Consider the following 16,663-nt stretch of genomic DNA (forward strand, 5'->3'; position numbering starts at 1 on the left):
TAGACCAACAACTTACAACCACGAGACAGGTACTAATATCCCCGTTACACAGATGAGAAAATCAGAGGTCCGAGAAGATTAAATGATCTGACCAATCATACAGCTACTAAGTGGCAGCGCTGGCATTCAAGCCCACATCTGTCCGATACCACATGTTCTCTACGGCTCTTGTATCAAAAAAGGACTGAACTGATCTGTTAATTCCTTAATAAGGCCACTACACAGTACTCAAAGCATAAACACTAGATTATAGTAATATCAGTGATTTGACTAGATCTTTGAAGTCCTTTCTAACCTGTGTAATTCAACAAATCTCCAGGGCAGTGGATTTAAAAAGTGAAAGACAATATTTTACAGTGACAAACCAAGAACTATTTAATCATTTCATGTAAATAAACTGATTCCAAAAATAAAAACATAATGTCAAACTAATATCAATAGGAATATGAGAAAAAGACAAAGACTATTTCAAGGTTGTATGTTTACATTGGTCTGATCAGAAAAGAAAACTTGTTCCTGTATCTTCATTTTGCTTAATAGTTTTGTTCTCAATAGCAAAACCTAAATTTGTAGGATTTTCATGTGAATGGTGAAAAAAGGTATATCAGCCCATCAAAAATATCTGTTTATCTCCCACTGATAGCCCAATGTGGCACTTCAGTGAATCTTGCCTAAATTTTGAATACTGTATTTCCAAACTCAAACTTTTGCCATACCACAAATCATTTTAACTGTTTTAATTTCCTCATCTGTAAAATAAAATAAATTCCTGTCTACACTGATATTTTAAGAATTAAAACAAGGAACAGAAATGTTAAGATATCATTAAGCCATACTTAATAAACTAGAAGTAACTTTTAGAGTTTTATGGCTTTAAATGTTTAAAAACAAGACCATCACTCTTCTGTTAACTGCGACAGAGATAATTCAAAGACACAGAGGTTGGCTTCTACTTTTCTCAGAAAGCATAGCTGGAAATTTTTCCAAAATAGCAAATCTTCAAAAGGTAGAATTTGCAGAAGATTCTGCATTTACATAACTTCACTTTGAAACGCTTCCCAAACTAAACTTTTCCTCAATTTTTCTTTTTTCTCTGCTTCCTTTTTATATTGAATTCAACCTTGAGTTATACAATTGGTATTACTGAATTATGAATAGCATTTAAATAAAGATTACACAGTGAAAATTTTTTATTTCAAATCCCCATCTGGTGCTTAATGTCACTTCAGCTGTTCAATTTTTTAATGTTTCTCTACATAAGTAGCTAATAATTTCACAATCAATGCAAAATGGGAGATTTTTAATCTCATTTTCTAAACGGAAAAACAGGGACATATTTTTCAGAAAGCCATTTTTTTAATCCATCTGAATTTGATAAGAGTATTGATTAAGACTGATTCTTATATAAAGCGATTATTCATCAATGATGAAAAACCCTGCCGAATCTGAATAACCTACCAAAATTTTAAAAATAATAATTACATAACAAAGAATTCACTAACATTAAAATAACACGTACTATTGTCTATATACCAAAGCTTTGGTGTTTAAACTGCATCAAATTCACACATTAAGAAAAAAATACATTCAGCAATAACTATTTTCATCAAATTAAAAATGAGTGTGTGTTCATAGGGAAGAAAGCTAAAAAGGCCTAAAGAGTCAAAGAACTTTAGAAATGAGAAATTTTATCAGGCATATGATTCTTAACTGATATGAATTAAAGGCAAACTAGTTAAAATAATCGGTTTGAGTCAGCAATTTTAAAATATATATTTATATATTCCCAATGCACTGGAACAGATAACAACAGTGCATGGAAAAGTGAACATGTCAGAAACAGATTTCTGTCTCCAGAATTTCCCTGCATATGGCAAAGTCCTCTTCACTGACATCTGTCCTTCAACGGATCCCCACAATTTAATAAAACACAGCTCTTATATTACTTAAAATCTCTTTTCTGTATTCCTAGCTGCCTCATCTTTCCCTGTCTTTCCGTTTCTAAGCAAATTAGTTTTCTCTTTGATTTTACCTATACTTCCTATGCAGAAAGCTAGACCCCTCAATCTAATACTCAACTCTGCTTTTAGACAACTAACGCAATCCTTCCTCTAGAGTACAAGTATCACTATTTATTTCTATATTCATATCTATAGAGAGAGATACATATATTCTAATAATACCACTGTCATTTTTTCAACACAACAGACATACTTTTTTCTTTAATTCTTGCAAATGAAAAATCTCCAAGATGCAGATTTTTCAATCAGGCCTTTTTCTTTTTCATACGTAACACACTGACTTCATCTAGAGTGCCCCACCCCCAACAAATACATACAGTAATATCCACTTTTCATCCCAATAATACCAAATTACTTTTGGACCCCTGAATACACCAGTGTTTTTCCCTCTTTCCCTGTCTATGCATTTTCTGTTTCTCTGCTTCAAATGGGCTTCCATCCTTGTCCACCAAGCAAATTAAAATTCAACTCTCAGAACCCTGTCAACTCCTTTTTGAAGCTTTCTTTGAAGTCTAACCTCTCCTCCTAAGTAAGACCATACCACTAACAGAGGTACTTATGACTTCTAAACATAATTTTTCCATTATTCAATTATCAAACTTTATTATAAACAGCTATTCACCTTTTTTTTTTTTTTTTAAGTTTCATCTTGCTCCTTTACTTGAGAGTAAAATCTTCAGGGCATTGTATACCTAGTTCTAACCTCTACAGGAAAGAACACAAAAATGTCCATCAAACTGTTACAGACTGGGCATGGTGGGGGCAGGGAAAGGCAAAAGATACAGCCAAATAAAGACAGACTGTCAGAGAGTGGTTTTAACCCACTAGTTTTTAGTTTAAGTAAGTGAGCAAGTAGGTAAGTAAGTAAATAAGTTTATAAACATGTGAGAGACTAAATATGAGGTACGAAAAAAAAGTGTATCTATTAAATGGAAAATCTATTAAATTTTGGAAACGCTGGTGACACAGTGGTTAAGTGCTATGGCTGCTAACCAAAGAATCGGCAGTTCGAATCTAACAGGCGCTCCTTGGAAACTCTATGGGGAAGTTCTACTCTGTCCTATATGGCTGCTATGAGCAACAGGTTTAGGTTAGGTTAGCTTTATTAAATCTTAGCTGTTTCATTGATTTATTGTAGCAAAATCCAAACAACGTACTTGATACAAGAAAAATGCTAATATTTCATGCAGCTCTCTAAATTTTAAATATTTACCAAGTATTAAAAAGACTTCTTAAAATGGCCCAAACTCAGCAACTTTCCTAAAATTTTAATTTCACAAAAATGCACATATACTAATACTGTGATAGCCAAGTTAGTCAAACTTTCTGTAAATAAATTCTACTTTACAGCATAAAAACCCAAAAAACCCAGTGCCATCGACTTTTTTTCTTAGTAAAATAAGAACATTAAAATGTTCAGTTTCTAAAAATCAAAATGTATTTATATGCATCAACTACAGAACTGAGTAATGTACTGTAGGTGGGGAAGAAGATATTAAAATACACCATGCATAAAACATTTGGTAATCATGCTTGTACTAATGTTACTTTAATAGTAGTATTTGATTTCCAAGGCATCTCAAGAAAAGTCAGGAGTAGGCTGTTCCATACTATGCATGTAGCCATATGTTAACTATAATATGATTTCGGTATAAAATTTTATAATGCAGGCACTTTTAATTTTTTTTTTTTTATCACTAACTAAATCTTAAATAAGCTCATGTTGCTCAGGTCAGAGTATTTTAAAAATGGTCTTCATTTTGAAGATGGCTTCGAAATTCTCTCCATTAATAGTGGCTTTCAGTTTTCCTCACACAGGGCACAGTACGAAGTAGAAAGTAAAATTTCCCTGTCGGACTCTTTTTTAACACCTGGTGCATACCTGTCCTAACACTCCTATAGCCACTTTCTATTTTAATTTTTGAACTCATTATTTCACCTATCCAAAAATACAGAATTTATACACAATCAACGCACTGAAATAAACTAAAAATGTAGCGAATAACTAAATACAGACTGCCTTCTACATAGACTGGTATCATATTAGCACCTCACAGAAGTAACCCCAAGTCATCTATTCATTTCCAGTGGCACCTCTACAAAGCACTGGGTTGTACGCTGAACATATAAGAACAGACAAGAAGGATCACATTCATTTGCCCACATTAATGGAAATTAATCCAACAGCTCAATTGATGTGAGTGAGGATGATTATAATGTTTTTATAATTTTAATTTAAAGAAAGCTGTAGAAGGAAAAAAAGTCTTAAAATCATGTTAAGTACTTTTAAAACTATCTCGGAAAGTAGTCCATAAGCCGATAACGCCATAAAAACATCAGAATTCTAGTTAACTGAGACGTATACCAAGTTAATGAAATGGATAAAGACAAAAAACAGAATATATTGATATTTTAAAGTTAATAATTATTACATAAGAGATGTGCATCTTTACTTATATTGTCTTATACTTATTTTCTTAATCACAGTTGTCCTTTTTAAACCAATTGCTATGAAAACCCAGCCAAATATGTTAGGGAAGTTTTCATAAAAGTCATGAAAATATGGACAATAAATATATCCTTGAAAATAAAATCTGACTTTGTAAATCTACTTATTTTTTTAATCAAGATCAAATCTGTTAAACCAAAAATTAAACACACACACACACACGTATATACACAAATATACATACATATTCCAAATGAAAATAAGTAACAAAGCTGCATAAATCAAGTCACCCAAAACACATTGCCATTTTCAAACTATGTAACTATAGGAAAGCAGAAAATGTCCAGGCTATGCTCCAGGCAATATAATCTGTCATGCCTTTTTTTAACGCACGCTAATTTCTAAAGAACATGGTGTCTCTGGCCCTTCAATGTAGCAAATTCACTAATAAAAATTACTGAAAATAGCTATTGTGCTTTCACCTTATTATCAAAAAAAAGAGAGAGAATACTTATTTTAAAACTAGGGGAGAGATGTGATGAAGTGAAGACTTGTTTCCTCAAAGTCACATCCAAAAAAATAATTAAAAAAGAGTACAACAGAACACGAAGAGAATGAACTACCTCATAAAATTTTACCAGAGATCCAGGAAACATATTTAAAAGTAACAGGACAATTACTGGCACGAGGAAAACCCTGCATAAATCATTAATCTTTTGGTACCTTGGTTTTCTCAAGTGTTAAAGTTCTGGCTGAGAGCATATCTAAGCTCCATTCCTTTCATGTTTTAAGTTCCACAAAATTCTATGATTTCTCCAATTCTTTTCAATAGAAAGCCTATGGTACTACGAAGAGGTGCCATTAAGTCTCTGACAGAGATGCCATAGGAAATATTAAAACACGACTTAGGAGATAGTAACAGTTAAAGCTCAACTTTTCAAGGTAAAGTAAGACATGCCTATACTTTTTAAACAAAGATGTTTTATAACAATTTTCAGTCATGAAGATGATCAAATAGCTGCCTACACCTGGGCTCACAGAAAGAAGCTGATAAATACACATAATTGACAAGTGAGAAGCTTTCAAAACAAAATCTCACACTAAAGAGCTAAACTAGGTTAAAAAAAAAAAAAGAACTTTCCTGACTTTTTTAGGAAACTTAGTAAGAGTTCATTTGCTTCCAAGAACTCCTTCAGAAACATGTATTCAGGACTGAATATTACCAAAATTGAAAAGCTACAGTTCTTCTGAAATATTTAGTAACATAAAACAACAACACATACTGCATTCCCTATCACACTGTGCTAATAAAAAACATACTATTCCATTCCTTCTATTGCTTTCTTCCCACAAATTACTAGATCTTAAAAGAGGGTAATTAACCAATCCAATCCCTAGAGAAGCAAATTATTAACTGTTTAAATGAAGACAAACTTTTACTATAAGGTCAGAATGATTTTTTTTTTCAATGAAATAAACTGGGAATGAGCATGTATTATATGGGGGGATGCAGGATTTGAAGTTCTTATTTCATTAATAAGTTCATTCTGTGAAAACTTTTTCTACAAATAGAATAATGGAGCCTTCAACGAATAACTGTTCTCAAAAATCTTTAAAACAGAGAAGAGTTATTGCTTAAAACTTCAAAAAGGATGCTCAGTTTCATAAGGTAAGTAAAAAACACTGAAGTCTAAAAATTTCAAATTACTGACTTCAGAATAAAATTCATTAGAAATTTCAAATATACTGAACATCAGTAAGATATAAAATGGGTCTTGAAATAGGAAAGAAAAAATTTAATGCTAATTTAAAATGTAAATTATTAAACAGAATTTGTTTAAGAATGGTCAAAAGTATTTTATTTTCTACACCAAATAATCTTACCTGAATCATTTTGCTGTTAAAAAACTCAAGATATTGATTTCATTTTTCATCTGATCCTGTCAACGATGCTATGACAGGCCCTGCAGGAAGCAGCAAAAGATCAATGATGCAGCGCAGATATTACGTGTTTTCGTGATCAAGATTTGTCATGAAAAAGAATATCCATATAGTGGCTCATAGCTTAGCAAATATTGAAAATATCTAAAAGTTTGTAAGTGTATATGAGTCATTCTTTTTTTACTCTGTTGTCTTTAAATGTCCACTCTTTCAATGTTTTATCAAAAGTTTAAAAATTATGAAGTATATAAGTGAAATTTTAAAGCACTTTTTTTGTGCTGATGAGAATTCATAAGAAAATAATAGTTCACCATATCAAAAATGATAAATTTAGATTGAAAAATGAAATGATATATGTTTAAAAGTGTGGGAATGATTCTCCTGACCTGTGAGATGATTATATTAGTGTCATTACCCTTTATTACTACAATGCCAATAAATTACAAACTATTCATAATTAAATTGAAAACACTTTTTCTTACAAACTGAATCAGAGAGTTATTGGCAATACTGATGAAAGTTCCTTCAGGAGAAGTATATAGGTTACAAAACATACTAGAAAGAAGATCTACGCAAAATTCAAAGCTTAATTATTCCTGGGTAACTGACAAGTTATATTCAAAAGACTCCAAAAAATTCAAATTAGTAAAGTTACTAAAACAATCAAAACTACAAAATTACTTCACAAAGACTTCAAATGATTTTCTAAAATCCCAGATTATTTTAAAATAGTATATCATCGTGCTAAACTTAGGTTAAGGACATTTTTGCCTTAGGAATTTTTTTCTGTCTGAGGGTCAACAAATAAACAGGACTGTGATAACAGACACCTATAGCAAACGGGAATACTAACGGGACACACAAGAAACTTCTACACGTCATGGAAGCACACTGCGCGTCAGTACTTCAGATAGCTTAAGAAATTAAAAACAATAGAAATAAATAACAGACTAATTCTTAAGAGCTTTTAACTTATTAAATTTTAATTTACTTGTAATAAAATGTGGGAAAGAACCATTTCAACAGTATGCCTATATTAAACTGAAGCATCTTAAAATATTTCTTCTATGGGTCTAGATTTTTTAGACACTTCAAAACATTTAGTAAAGTTTGCTTGCCAAAGCCCCCAGCGTGCTAAAAAGGCATACCAAGTAACATGGACTATTTCTCCTATGAGAATAAATACATGCATGTTAATCTAAGATAATGAAAAAAGAATTATAATGTATATCCACTTATTTCAAATCACTTTTGCTTTGAAAATGTACTGGAGGGATAGGGAAATCTAAATACTTCTAACTTACGGTTATTTTAAAAATTTCTACCCCTAAGGCCCCCATCCTCTTTTTACGTGGATTTTATCAGATTCAAGGAAAATCACTTTAGTTGCAAATATTCCCAGATTAAAAATATAGAATAGTTGACGCAGTATCTTTTGAAAATAAGATGAAGAAAATGGAAACTTCGCCATGCCAAGCAACAGAAATACTGAAAAGTACTGTTTAATTTCTTGCATGTTGCATTTTATACCATGACACTTCAATCTCTGAGGGCCAGGTTAATTAAGCTCCATAGCAGCTGCAGTGCAATGTGAGACACACTGCTGCGGTTCCCACCAGTCCAGTCCAATTACCTGTAGTATTCCAGCACTGGACAAGTGACAACCAGCCTCTTCTCTCTAGTCACTTGCTCCCAGTGGTCTACCGACAAATGTTAGAACAAACTAACCTCTTTTTGGAAAAGATTGCAAAGCTGAATGCACCTGCTGCAGGCTGCAATGATGAATCCCAGAGAGATGTTTGTCAGTCAGATCTCTGCAGATGTTGTTTAACTTTATGCTAGAGCTGTATCCAAAGATGGAAATGAGATGGCAATCAAGCACAAGTATCCCATCCTCATCCCCCCAACTTTATTTTACAAAGCTACACTTGCTTATAAAAGTTGTGCTTTAATACACAGCTCTACTAAACAGGAAACAACGAAGGCCAAAGTTTATGGTTAAAAAAAATTATCAGGTGCTGAATTAACAGGTGACATAATAAGTGTTCAATAAATGAATACACGTTATTTGGATCATCTAAAAGCTTTAAAAACTAATTCTCTCGAACTAGAGCAAAAAAATTATATATATGCGTTTTGGGGGGTTTTTTTGACTGATGGTTTTTGGTCAGGTTTTTAGTGATTGCACATATTTCTAAGAGTTCCGAGGACACAGCTTGTTTTTCTTCCTGGTATATTATATGAAACATCTTCAATATGTAAATATTGAACTATTTCACACCAACTGTGTTCACTATTTTTAAACTATTTATGAAATCCTCTGGGAGTAACATTTGTAAGGCAGTGTTGTTAGGAGCATTTCCATATGATGTCACAAATTTTAAATGAGCACTTTTTCCCCAAATCCAGAAGGCTTCCAAAAGTGAATTTCAGAGTGTCACTGTACCATAAAAACTACTGATGTTCAACACCATACTAAATCAATGATAAAAGACAAAACATCAGAATGAAACAGAAGAATCAAATAAAATGAATAGCTGAGATATTTAAAGCTAATTCAATCATTCTAAAAATCTCATGCCACAAAACATTTGAATGCATGAGTTAAGTACAAATAGCTATTTTTCAGAAACTACAATGTTAGAATAGCTCAGGCTATGCCAATAACGTTCCTCCATACGCTGTGACTGCCTACTGCTTAAAGTAAGAAAATACAGTATTAAAATAAATCACTTCTCTAAAAAGAAAATTTTCAGAGTTGTCTAAGTAAAAGGCTACAGTTCTTCTTTCAAATGAGGAAATAAAGAGACAACATATAAAGTAGCCCGAAATAGGTAGCATGTCAAATATAAGCATTACAACTTCAGAATTTAAAGAAAGACGCTAAAAATGTATCAACAGTCCTTAGATCATATTAAAATCAAATGTAGAGCACAAAATAATCAGTAGCTATCCACTGGGTTTTATCCTACTAAATGCGCTCAACAATGTTAGAAATTACACTACCTTGTTTTCCACCTGTTACAATTCTATTTTCAGGCTATTGTGCCTTAAAGTATATACGAAATTTTTGAGATACTTCATATTTAAGACAAAAGAAAAAAGTATATACCAGAACTTTTAGAAGCTATAACAAAAGTATTCATATTACACTACCACTCTACTGTCAACAGTGAAAAACAAACCAAGTTAACTGTCCTAAATACCATTAACTCCTGATTTTTATAAAATGATAATTTTTATATACCCTCATCTTTAAAGGCTAAATTGGCCACTGAATTTTCTCTATCTCAAAATTAAGGCAGTTCAGGGCATTTCCTTCACTAAAAGAAAAACTCACTTACATTCTTTTCCATGATTTTTTTAAAATCTGACATACAATGGCTTGTGACTAAAAAAAAAATGCATCACCCAAGTTGGACAGCGATAAAATGGAGACTTAATGAATCTAGGAATTATAATTTCAAATTTTAACTTAAGAATCCTAAAACAAGTAATTTATATCAAATGTGATCAATTTCCATAATCACAAACATGAAAACAGTGTAAAATACACCCAAATTTACACCAAGATTATACTGAAGGATTCCTGTTTGATACAATGAGCACCTCCAGTTTCATATAATAATGAAATAAAAACAGGTATGCAATGAAATGTTGTAAGATCCAAGACATAGGAAAATATTTTATACACCCTTTACTATTCTCAACCAATAATGCATTCAGTATGTTTTCCAGTTATCTACCTGAATCATTCATTAAATAATTAAAAAAAAAATCAATCTCTGCATTAAGAACTAAACACAAATAATAACACTATAGCCATTCTGAAAACTCATAGAGTAATATATTCCCCAAAATGAGAAATCTGTTTTTAACTACAAGGCAAAAACTTTACGTAACCTAATTATTAAAAGTGTAATATAAAGAAATCAAATTGGGCTGCTTTAACCAAATAAGAAAAGAGATACAGTCCTAATCAGTAATATATCAGTTTTCTTTAAGATTCAGATAAACAAAATAGGTTAATGAAGTACACAGCACAGCAAAAAGTAAAATAAATCTACTTGCAGTTTGTTTTATTCCCATTACAGTAACTGGAAAATGCACTTTTACCATTTTTCATCATGAAATCCCCCCAAATTATTTTATTTACTATACGACATGTTGAAATACACCATGCAATAGCCAGTTGTATGAATTCTAAATTCATACCAATTAATATGGAATAAATGTTTTCATTTCAACCTTAAATATTAAAAAAAAAATTCAGAAAAGCAAGGTTGCTTAACACATTTTAAAGACATAACGTGAGGAAGCGAAAAAAAGAGAGGAAACCAGATATGAAGATTAGAAGAGGTTAGTTATACTGACCATGATAAAACAATGCATATACGATTTGAGTTGAAATTTATTAAAATGTCCCCAAAGTGGGTCTATACTCTGTATTATACACTCCAAAGAAAGTTTTTCACAAATACCTTAGTATTTTAACTGAGCCTTACGAACACAGTTACATTCTAAAGATACTGACCTGTTTTTAAACAAAACCCACAATCACAACCTCAGATCTATTCTGTTTCAAAACTTAGGTAATTTGAGAAAATCTATATCAGGTTATACAATTAAAGTACGCCTTTTCCCAAATACATTCTCTTACCAAATGGAAACAGAAAAATGCTTTGTGGAATAAACATTGAGCATATTCATTGTTACAGAATATAAAAATCATATGCATACATATATGTGTGTGTATATATAGATACGCACACATATGCACACATATATATGTACGTAACTACATGAAACACAAAAATGCGTTTTCGAATTATTGTATAACCCTACAAGATACCCCCTGTATCTCGGCAATATAAATCACAGCTTCATATTTTAGCTTGTCTGAGATGTGCAAGGTAAGTGTACCTTAAGTATATATATATTAAAGTTGAAAGGAGCTAAGAGGTTGTTATACTGAACAATATCAGGACCTCAGATAATTCCACAGGCTTGTGGTCTACTGTGAACAGAAAGACTATTAAATCTATCAGAAGAGGAGAGATGTGTCTGTCCATATTGGTAACAACCTAGTTGCAACCATATTTTAATACAAAGTGTCCGGAATTCTTAAAGCTTCTTATAAACTACAAGGCTTGTTTTATCCTCAAAATTGATTTCACAGTGTATGATTGGTCTCCACCTGTTACAGGCAGAGTACAAACCTTCTTTTATCCCGACATTTCACTCACCCTTGATCAGGTTACGTCACTAGACACACAAAATTCTATTCAAGTCATCCCAGCTATCCATTTTTTCCAACAGATATTCTCACTCTGTATGAAAAACATGCCTCAGAACTATAAATAAAATAAGCAAATTCAAAGTAATAAGAAAAAAATGCACAACTAAGTGGACTAAAAACAAAAGATCGAATTCTCTGTGCACCCTTCCCAACCCACTGAAAATAAACCATATTCAGATGAAAAGGCATTTAATTTACTATTTGGAATATCCTTGATAAACACCAATTTTCTGTAACATCCCTGCACATCTGATACCACCTCATGTATAATGCAAAAAAAGCTCTTTCATTTTCATCTATTGACAGTGAATTTAATTTACCAGCGCAGCTCTCTCCCTACAACTATCATGTTATTAATTCTGCAATCAAGCTCTTTTGAGTTGTCTTATTTGGACTAAGGGTTTTCACAATTCCACAGTGATTTTTTTCATCATAATATACCTTTCAAACATATGAATGTGAATATGTTAGCAAACTTTCTTAATATATAAAGTTTCAAAGACGAGAAAAGCCATCTGCAAAACTACACTTACAAGAAACAAAACTTTAGAAGGGCATCGTATTTTATAGATTGTATTTTAATGTTGATATTCACCACAATGCAGCATTTAATTTATACAAATAAATGATCGGTTCAATGACTCTAAAACCTTCTTATCCAGCGTAATGGTACATTTCTACCACCAAGCGATTGACTATGAGAAAGAAATCGTGCAAATGTTCTGCTGCCATTCCTGCCAGATGTCTTTGCTGTATTAAAGAACTCTTAACTGAAATAGATCACTGAAAGCAAATCAGCTTTTTTTCTCCACCAGAAAAAAAAAAAAAAAGCAGTATCAGTTCCCTCAGCACCGAATTATTTTTTTAATGGCCATAAAGATAAAATAAGTCCCAAAACTGACAAAATGCTAGCTCTAAGCAAAAGCAAATGAGTCAATATGTTTTATCTAGGAGATACACTATTCGATTATGGATGTTTTCCCATTAAGCTTAAAATCCATATATTGAGTAGCAAAATCATAAAAAAGATGGACATGCAGAGCTCTGTAACACTTGATATAAAAAAAGCACACTAAAAAGTAACAACAAAAATTCAATACTGCCTAGGAAACTTGCCATATTCCAGTGGGTTACTATACCACACAAACTGTTAACATATTTTAATCAAACACAGCTTTTAAGTAACACAAATTTTGAAGCATTATTTTACTTCTTATAATTTTTTTATATAATAATATACTCGATTTCCTTGTCACAATTACATAAAAAATGCAATATTTAAAAAATGGGCAGAGGCGGCACTTGTCCTCTTTACTTCACTCCAGGGCCAACAAACAAAGCAATGAAGCAGAAAGAGGTACATAATGGATTTAGAAGTAAATGGTCCATTCTTTAAGAAGTCTCCCTCCCCTCCCCCATTTTTTCTGAATTCACTCTAGACTAATTGTCATTACAATGATGTCTGAAAACTTCAGAGGAATTCTATTTCCTAATGGCAGCTGTCCAGGTTTCTATCTTTAAATTTTGGAGGCTTACCACCCACCCCAGTAAGAAAGTATTCAGAAATACCCAAAAGAATAATCTTGCAATTGGTCTAAATCACAGACTCAATAATACATCAATTACAGAAACTAGACATCATCGACAATAGAAACGTTCTGAAATATTTTCCGCAATATACTCTAATAAAGCAAGTATATAAATAAACTCTCCACAACTGTTTAAAAATTTCTTTCAATACGGCACACAACACAGGCAGATCTTCTGTCTTTCCTTGGGGATTCATCAAACAATCTCTTCACCATTGCACCTACCTGGGTAAAAATCTTTGGACTTAGACAGCTTGATGGTGGCTCCAGTTTCTTTTTGCAATTGAACAATTGTCTGTCCTCCCTTCCCAATTATAGATCCAGCAGCATAACTAGGTATGAGAACCTTTAGAAAATACTGGCCGTCTTCTGAAAAATGCAAAGAAATATACTTGGTTAACATGATATTTTAAACTTTCTAACCCCTCTTCACCCTCAAGAGTGGAAAAACAGCCATTAAAGAATTGGGCAGATAGCTGCAGAGAATATGGGGTTAAAAAATTTTTAAAGAACAAAAATAGGTCTATTACACTTAAAAATAAATATGTACAAAATGCTTCCTATTTTGTAGGTTTGGTATTTTCAAACTTGGATTTAAAATCTGAACATGTTCTATTATTTTGCAGCACTGTAAGGAAACTGATGACTAAATTCCAGTTGTTATTCCAAACATGGAAGTCTTCCAATTTTATCTGTGGTTACTATGGTAAAATGAAATAACAAAACTTCAGAGATTTGTATGATGACAAACTTTCACTTAAAGTATTGAAAAAAGAAAAAAATTCAGGACTGTAAATAGTGATGAGCTATTTTTCCGTCATTAGCGAACACAGAAGGGCTACAATTAGCCATTGCCTACATCCTACTTAAAGTATGCAAAACAATCATTCCCCTTCCAAATAACCCACCCGAACTGTAGGGGTGTATTCCAAAGCCTTCAATAACTGCCAGGAAATAACTCAATGTGATGTGAACTGACAAATCGAAGTAAGCCTGGTGCATTTCTTCAGCACTTCTTAGTCTACCATGATCTCGTTTAAGCTCATTAATTAAAGGACCTTAAGAAGATTTTTGCTAATATCAAAAAGCTTAGGAGTCTTACACCAAATACACTTAAAACTTACTACATAATGTTCCTTTTCAAAAAAAAAATCACAATTTTTAAAACGGAGAGGGGGTGGATGAACGAAGAAAAATGAAATGTCTTAGAAAATAAAGCCAACTCCATAAACTTTAATTTCCTTCAACCTGACCATGTCTTAAATACAAAACGCCCCGGTAAAACCCGGCTTTCTTATGTGAATGAATGCCCCCAAATTTTGCAGGTGTGCCATTCACCAGAGCCCCCCATTCGTCTCTAATGTACATGCTGGAGATAAATTCACCTCTGCCTCGATGCATTGGGTGCATGGTTAAGACGACTCCAGTACAAATGAAGAAGCGACACTGGTCCCGTTATAACTCATCTTCCAAGGAAGCGCAGGATGTTAACTAACAAGTCACCGTACCAGACACCCCCACCCTCGTATGCACACCCCTGAAGACAAATCAATGAGAGGTATTTGCCCCGGCAATATAAGCGCGGTAGCAGCATGCACTCATCAAGATTTTGCGTACTACTTGTGGCCCAAAGCAAGGGGATGGAGAGAGGAAAACTCTCCGGTGCCCCAATCATTTGCAATCCGCTACCCAAGTGCCATTTATTTATTTATTTTATCAGACTGTTAAATGCAGCGCGCATCTTCGGGCGGCCATCGCCTCGCTCGGGGGTCAGCCCTCCTCCTCCTCCTCCTCCTCCTTAACAAGACCCCCTTGCCCAGGTGTAGGATATTTAAATTGTCAGCCTCTTGACACATTAAATAGATCTCAGTCCGAAAAACCGGTCGCCATTTTGATGAATGATAAACACAGAAATGGAAATGTGTCGGGGACGGCCAGGCGCGGGGCAGGTGCAGAAGAAGGGGCACGGGGCAGGGGCGCGGGAGCCGCCGGCTTGGAGCTGGAGGTGTCCGGGCCGCGAGAGGGAGGGAGGGAGGGAGGGAGGGCGGCGGGAGGGAGGGAGGCAGGGGCGGGCGGCGGGGGATGGGGCCGGCGGGGAGGTGGAAGCGATACCCACCGCCCGTATTGGTCCTCTTGGTGCTGCCGGCTTCAGGGGGGGCTTCCAGCGGCCTTTTCCGCGAGTCCGGCGGGTCCAGGTCTATGGGAACCCCAGTGTGGGTCCCGTTCTGCTGGATGGGAGCTGCCGCCATCATGTTTGCAGTTCCTGCCGCTGCTACGGGGAGAAGGTTCTCCCTTTTGTTTTGGCTTTTTCTTTTCTTTTTTTTTTTTTCTTGGTTTTTTTTTTCTCTTTTTTTTTTTTTTTGCGTTTGGGGTTTTCTTAAGGTTTTTTTTTTTTTTAATCGGATCAATAGAAATCTCTTTAGGAAAAAAAAGCAATGTTGCTGGTTTGTTCTCACTGGGGAGGGGGCAGGGCTGAGGAGCAGCTGCAGTGCAGTGTCAGAAAGGAGACAGGGGAATGGAGGGGGTGTGAGAGACGGAGGGTGAAAGAAGGAGAAGAAAGGAGAGAGGGGGAGAGAGTGGAGAAGGGAGAGGGGCGAGTGAATGAGCGGGAGGAGGGGAGCGGGGAGGACGGGCAGGAGGAGTGGGAGAGCGCGAGGGCTGGCGGGGCGCGGGGAGAAGCCGAGGAGGAGGGGAGCGTGAGGGAAAGAGTGAATGAGCAGGAGGAGGGGAAGGAGGTGGATGCAGAGAGAGGAGCAAGCGACGGAGGAGGGCAGGAGCCGGGAAGGAGCGCGGCGGTCCCCGCGCCGCGCTAGCGCTGCGCTCGCTCCCGCTGCTGGTGCTGCCGCCGCCGCCGCTGCCGGAGCGGTTCTGCCGTTGCCTGGGCTGCTCCGCGCTGCTGCTGCTGCCGCCCGGTCTCGCTCATTATTTCTCCCGCTTGTAGGGGGGGGCTGGCGGGGAGGGAGGGGGATGGCTCCGAGGGGAGGGTAGAGAGGGGTTGAGTTCGTAGACTCCCACACACTTCGCGCTCGGGTCCCTGCCTCTCAGCAGCGCCGCCGCCGCCGCCGCCGCCTCCCAGCGCCGCTACCTCAGCCTGGGGGAGAGGGGGGGCGTAAGGGGGAGTGTGTGTGCGCGTGCGTGTGCGCGCGCGAGGTGAGCGCGTGCGCGGGGGCGCGCGCCGGGGGGGCGGGGGCCAGGGCGCTCCAGAGGGAAGGGAGGGGTGAAAGGTCGCCGGGCCCCGGCAACACTGCTCAGGCAAACGTAAACGGCTTGTCGCAGAAACTAAGGGGTCCGAGAAACACGCTAGACTGGAAGGCGGGAAGGAGAGATTACTGACAGCGGTGCCAGCCAATAAAATGGAAATGTG

At 35.6% G+C, this 16,663-nt stretch overlaps 1 protein-coding gene across 1 annotated transcript in view; it reads right to left on the bottom strand.

Moving 5' to 3' along the window:
- NOVA1 (NOVA alternative splicing regulator 1) overlaps positions 1-16,073 on the bottom strand; it is a 151,728-nt gene extending 135,655 nt beyond the window's left edge. The window contains exons 1-2 of the mRNA XM_003408507.4: positions 15,416-16,073; positions 13,525-13,668 (exon numbers count right to left, since the gene is read on the bottom strand). Coding sequence (XP_003408555.1) covers positions 13,525-13,668; positions 15,416-15,551 — 280 coding nt within the window. The 5' untranslated portion in view covers positions 15,552-16,073. The remainder of the gene's footprint in view (positions 1-13,524; positions 13,669-15,415) is intronic.
- Between the last annotated feature and the right edge of the window lie 590 nt (positions 16,074-16,663).

This window comes from Loxodonta africana, chromosome 10, assembly GCF_030014295.1.
Source record: "Loxodonta africana isolate mLoxAfr1 chromosome 10, mLoxAfr1.hap2, whole genome shotgun sequence".
NCBI lineage: Eukaryota > Metazoa > Chordata > Mammalia > Proboscidea > Elephantidae > Loxodonta > Loxodonta africana.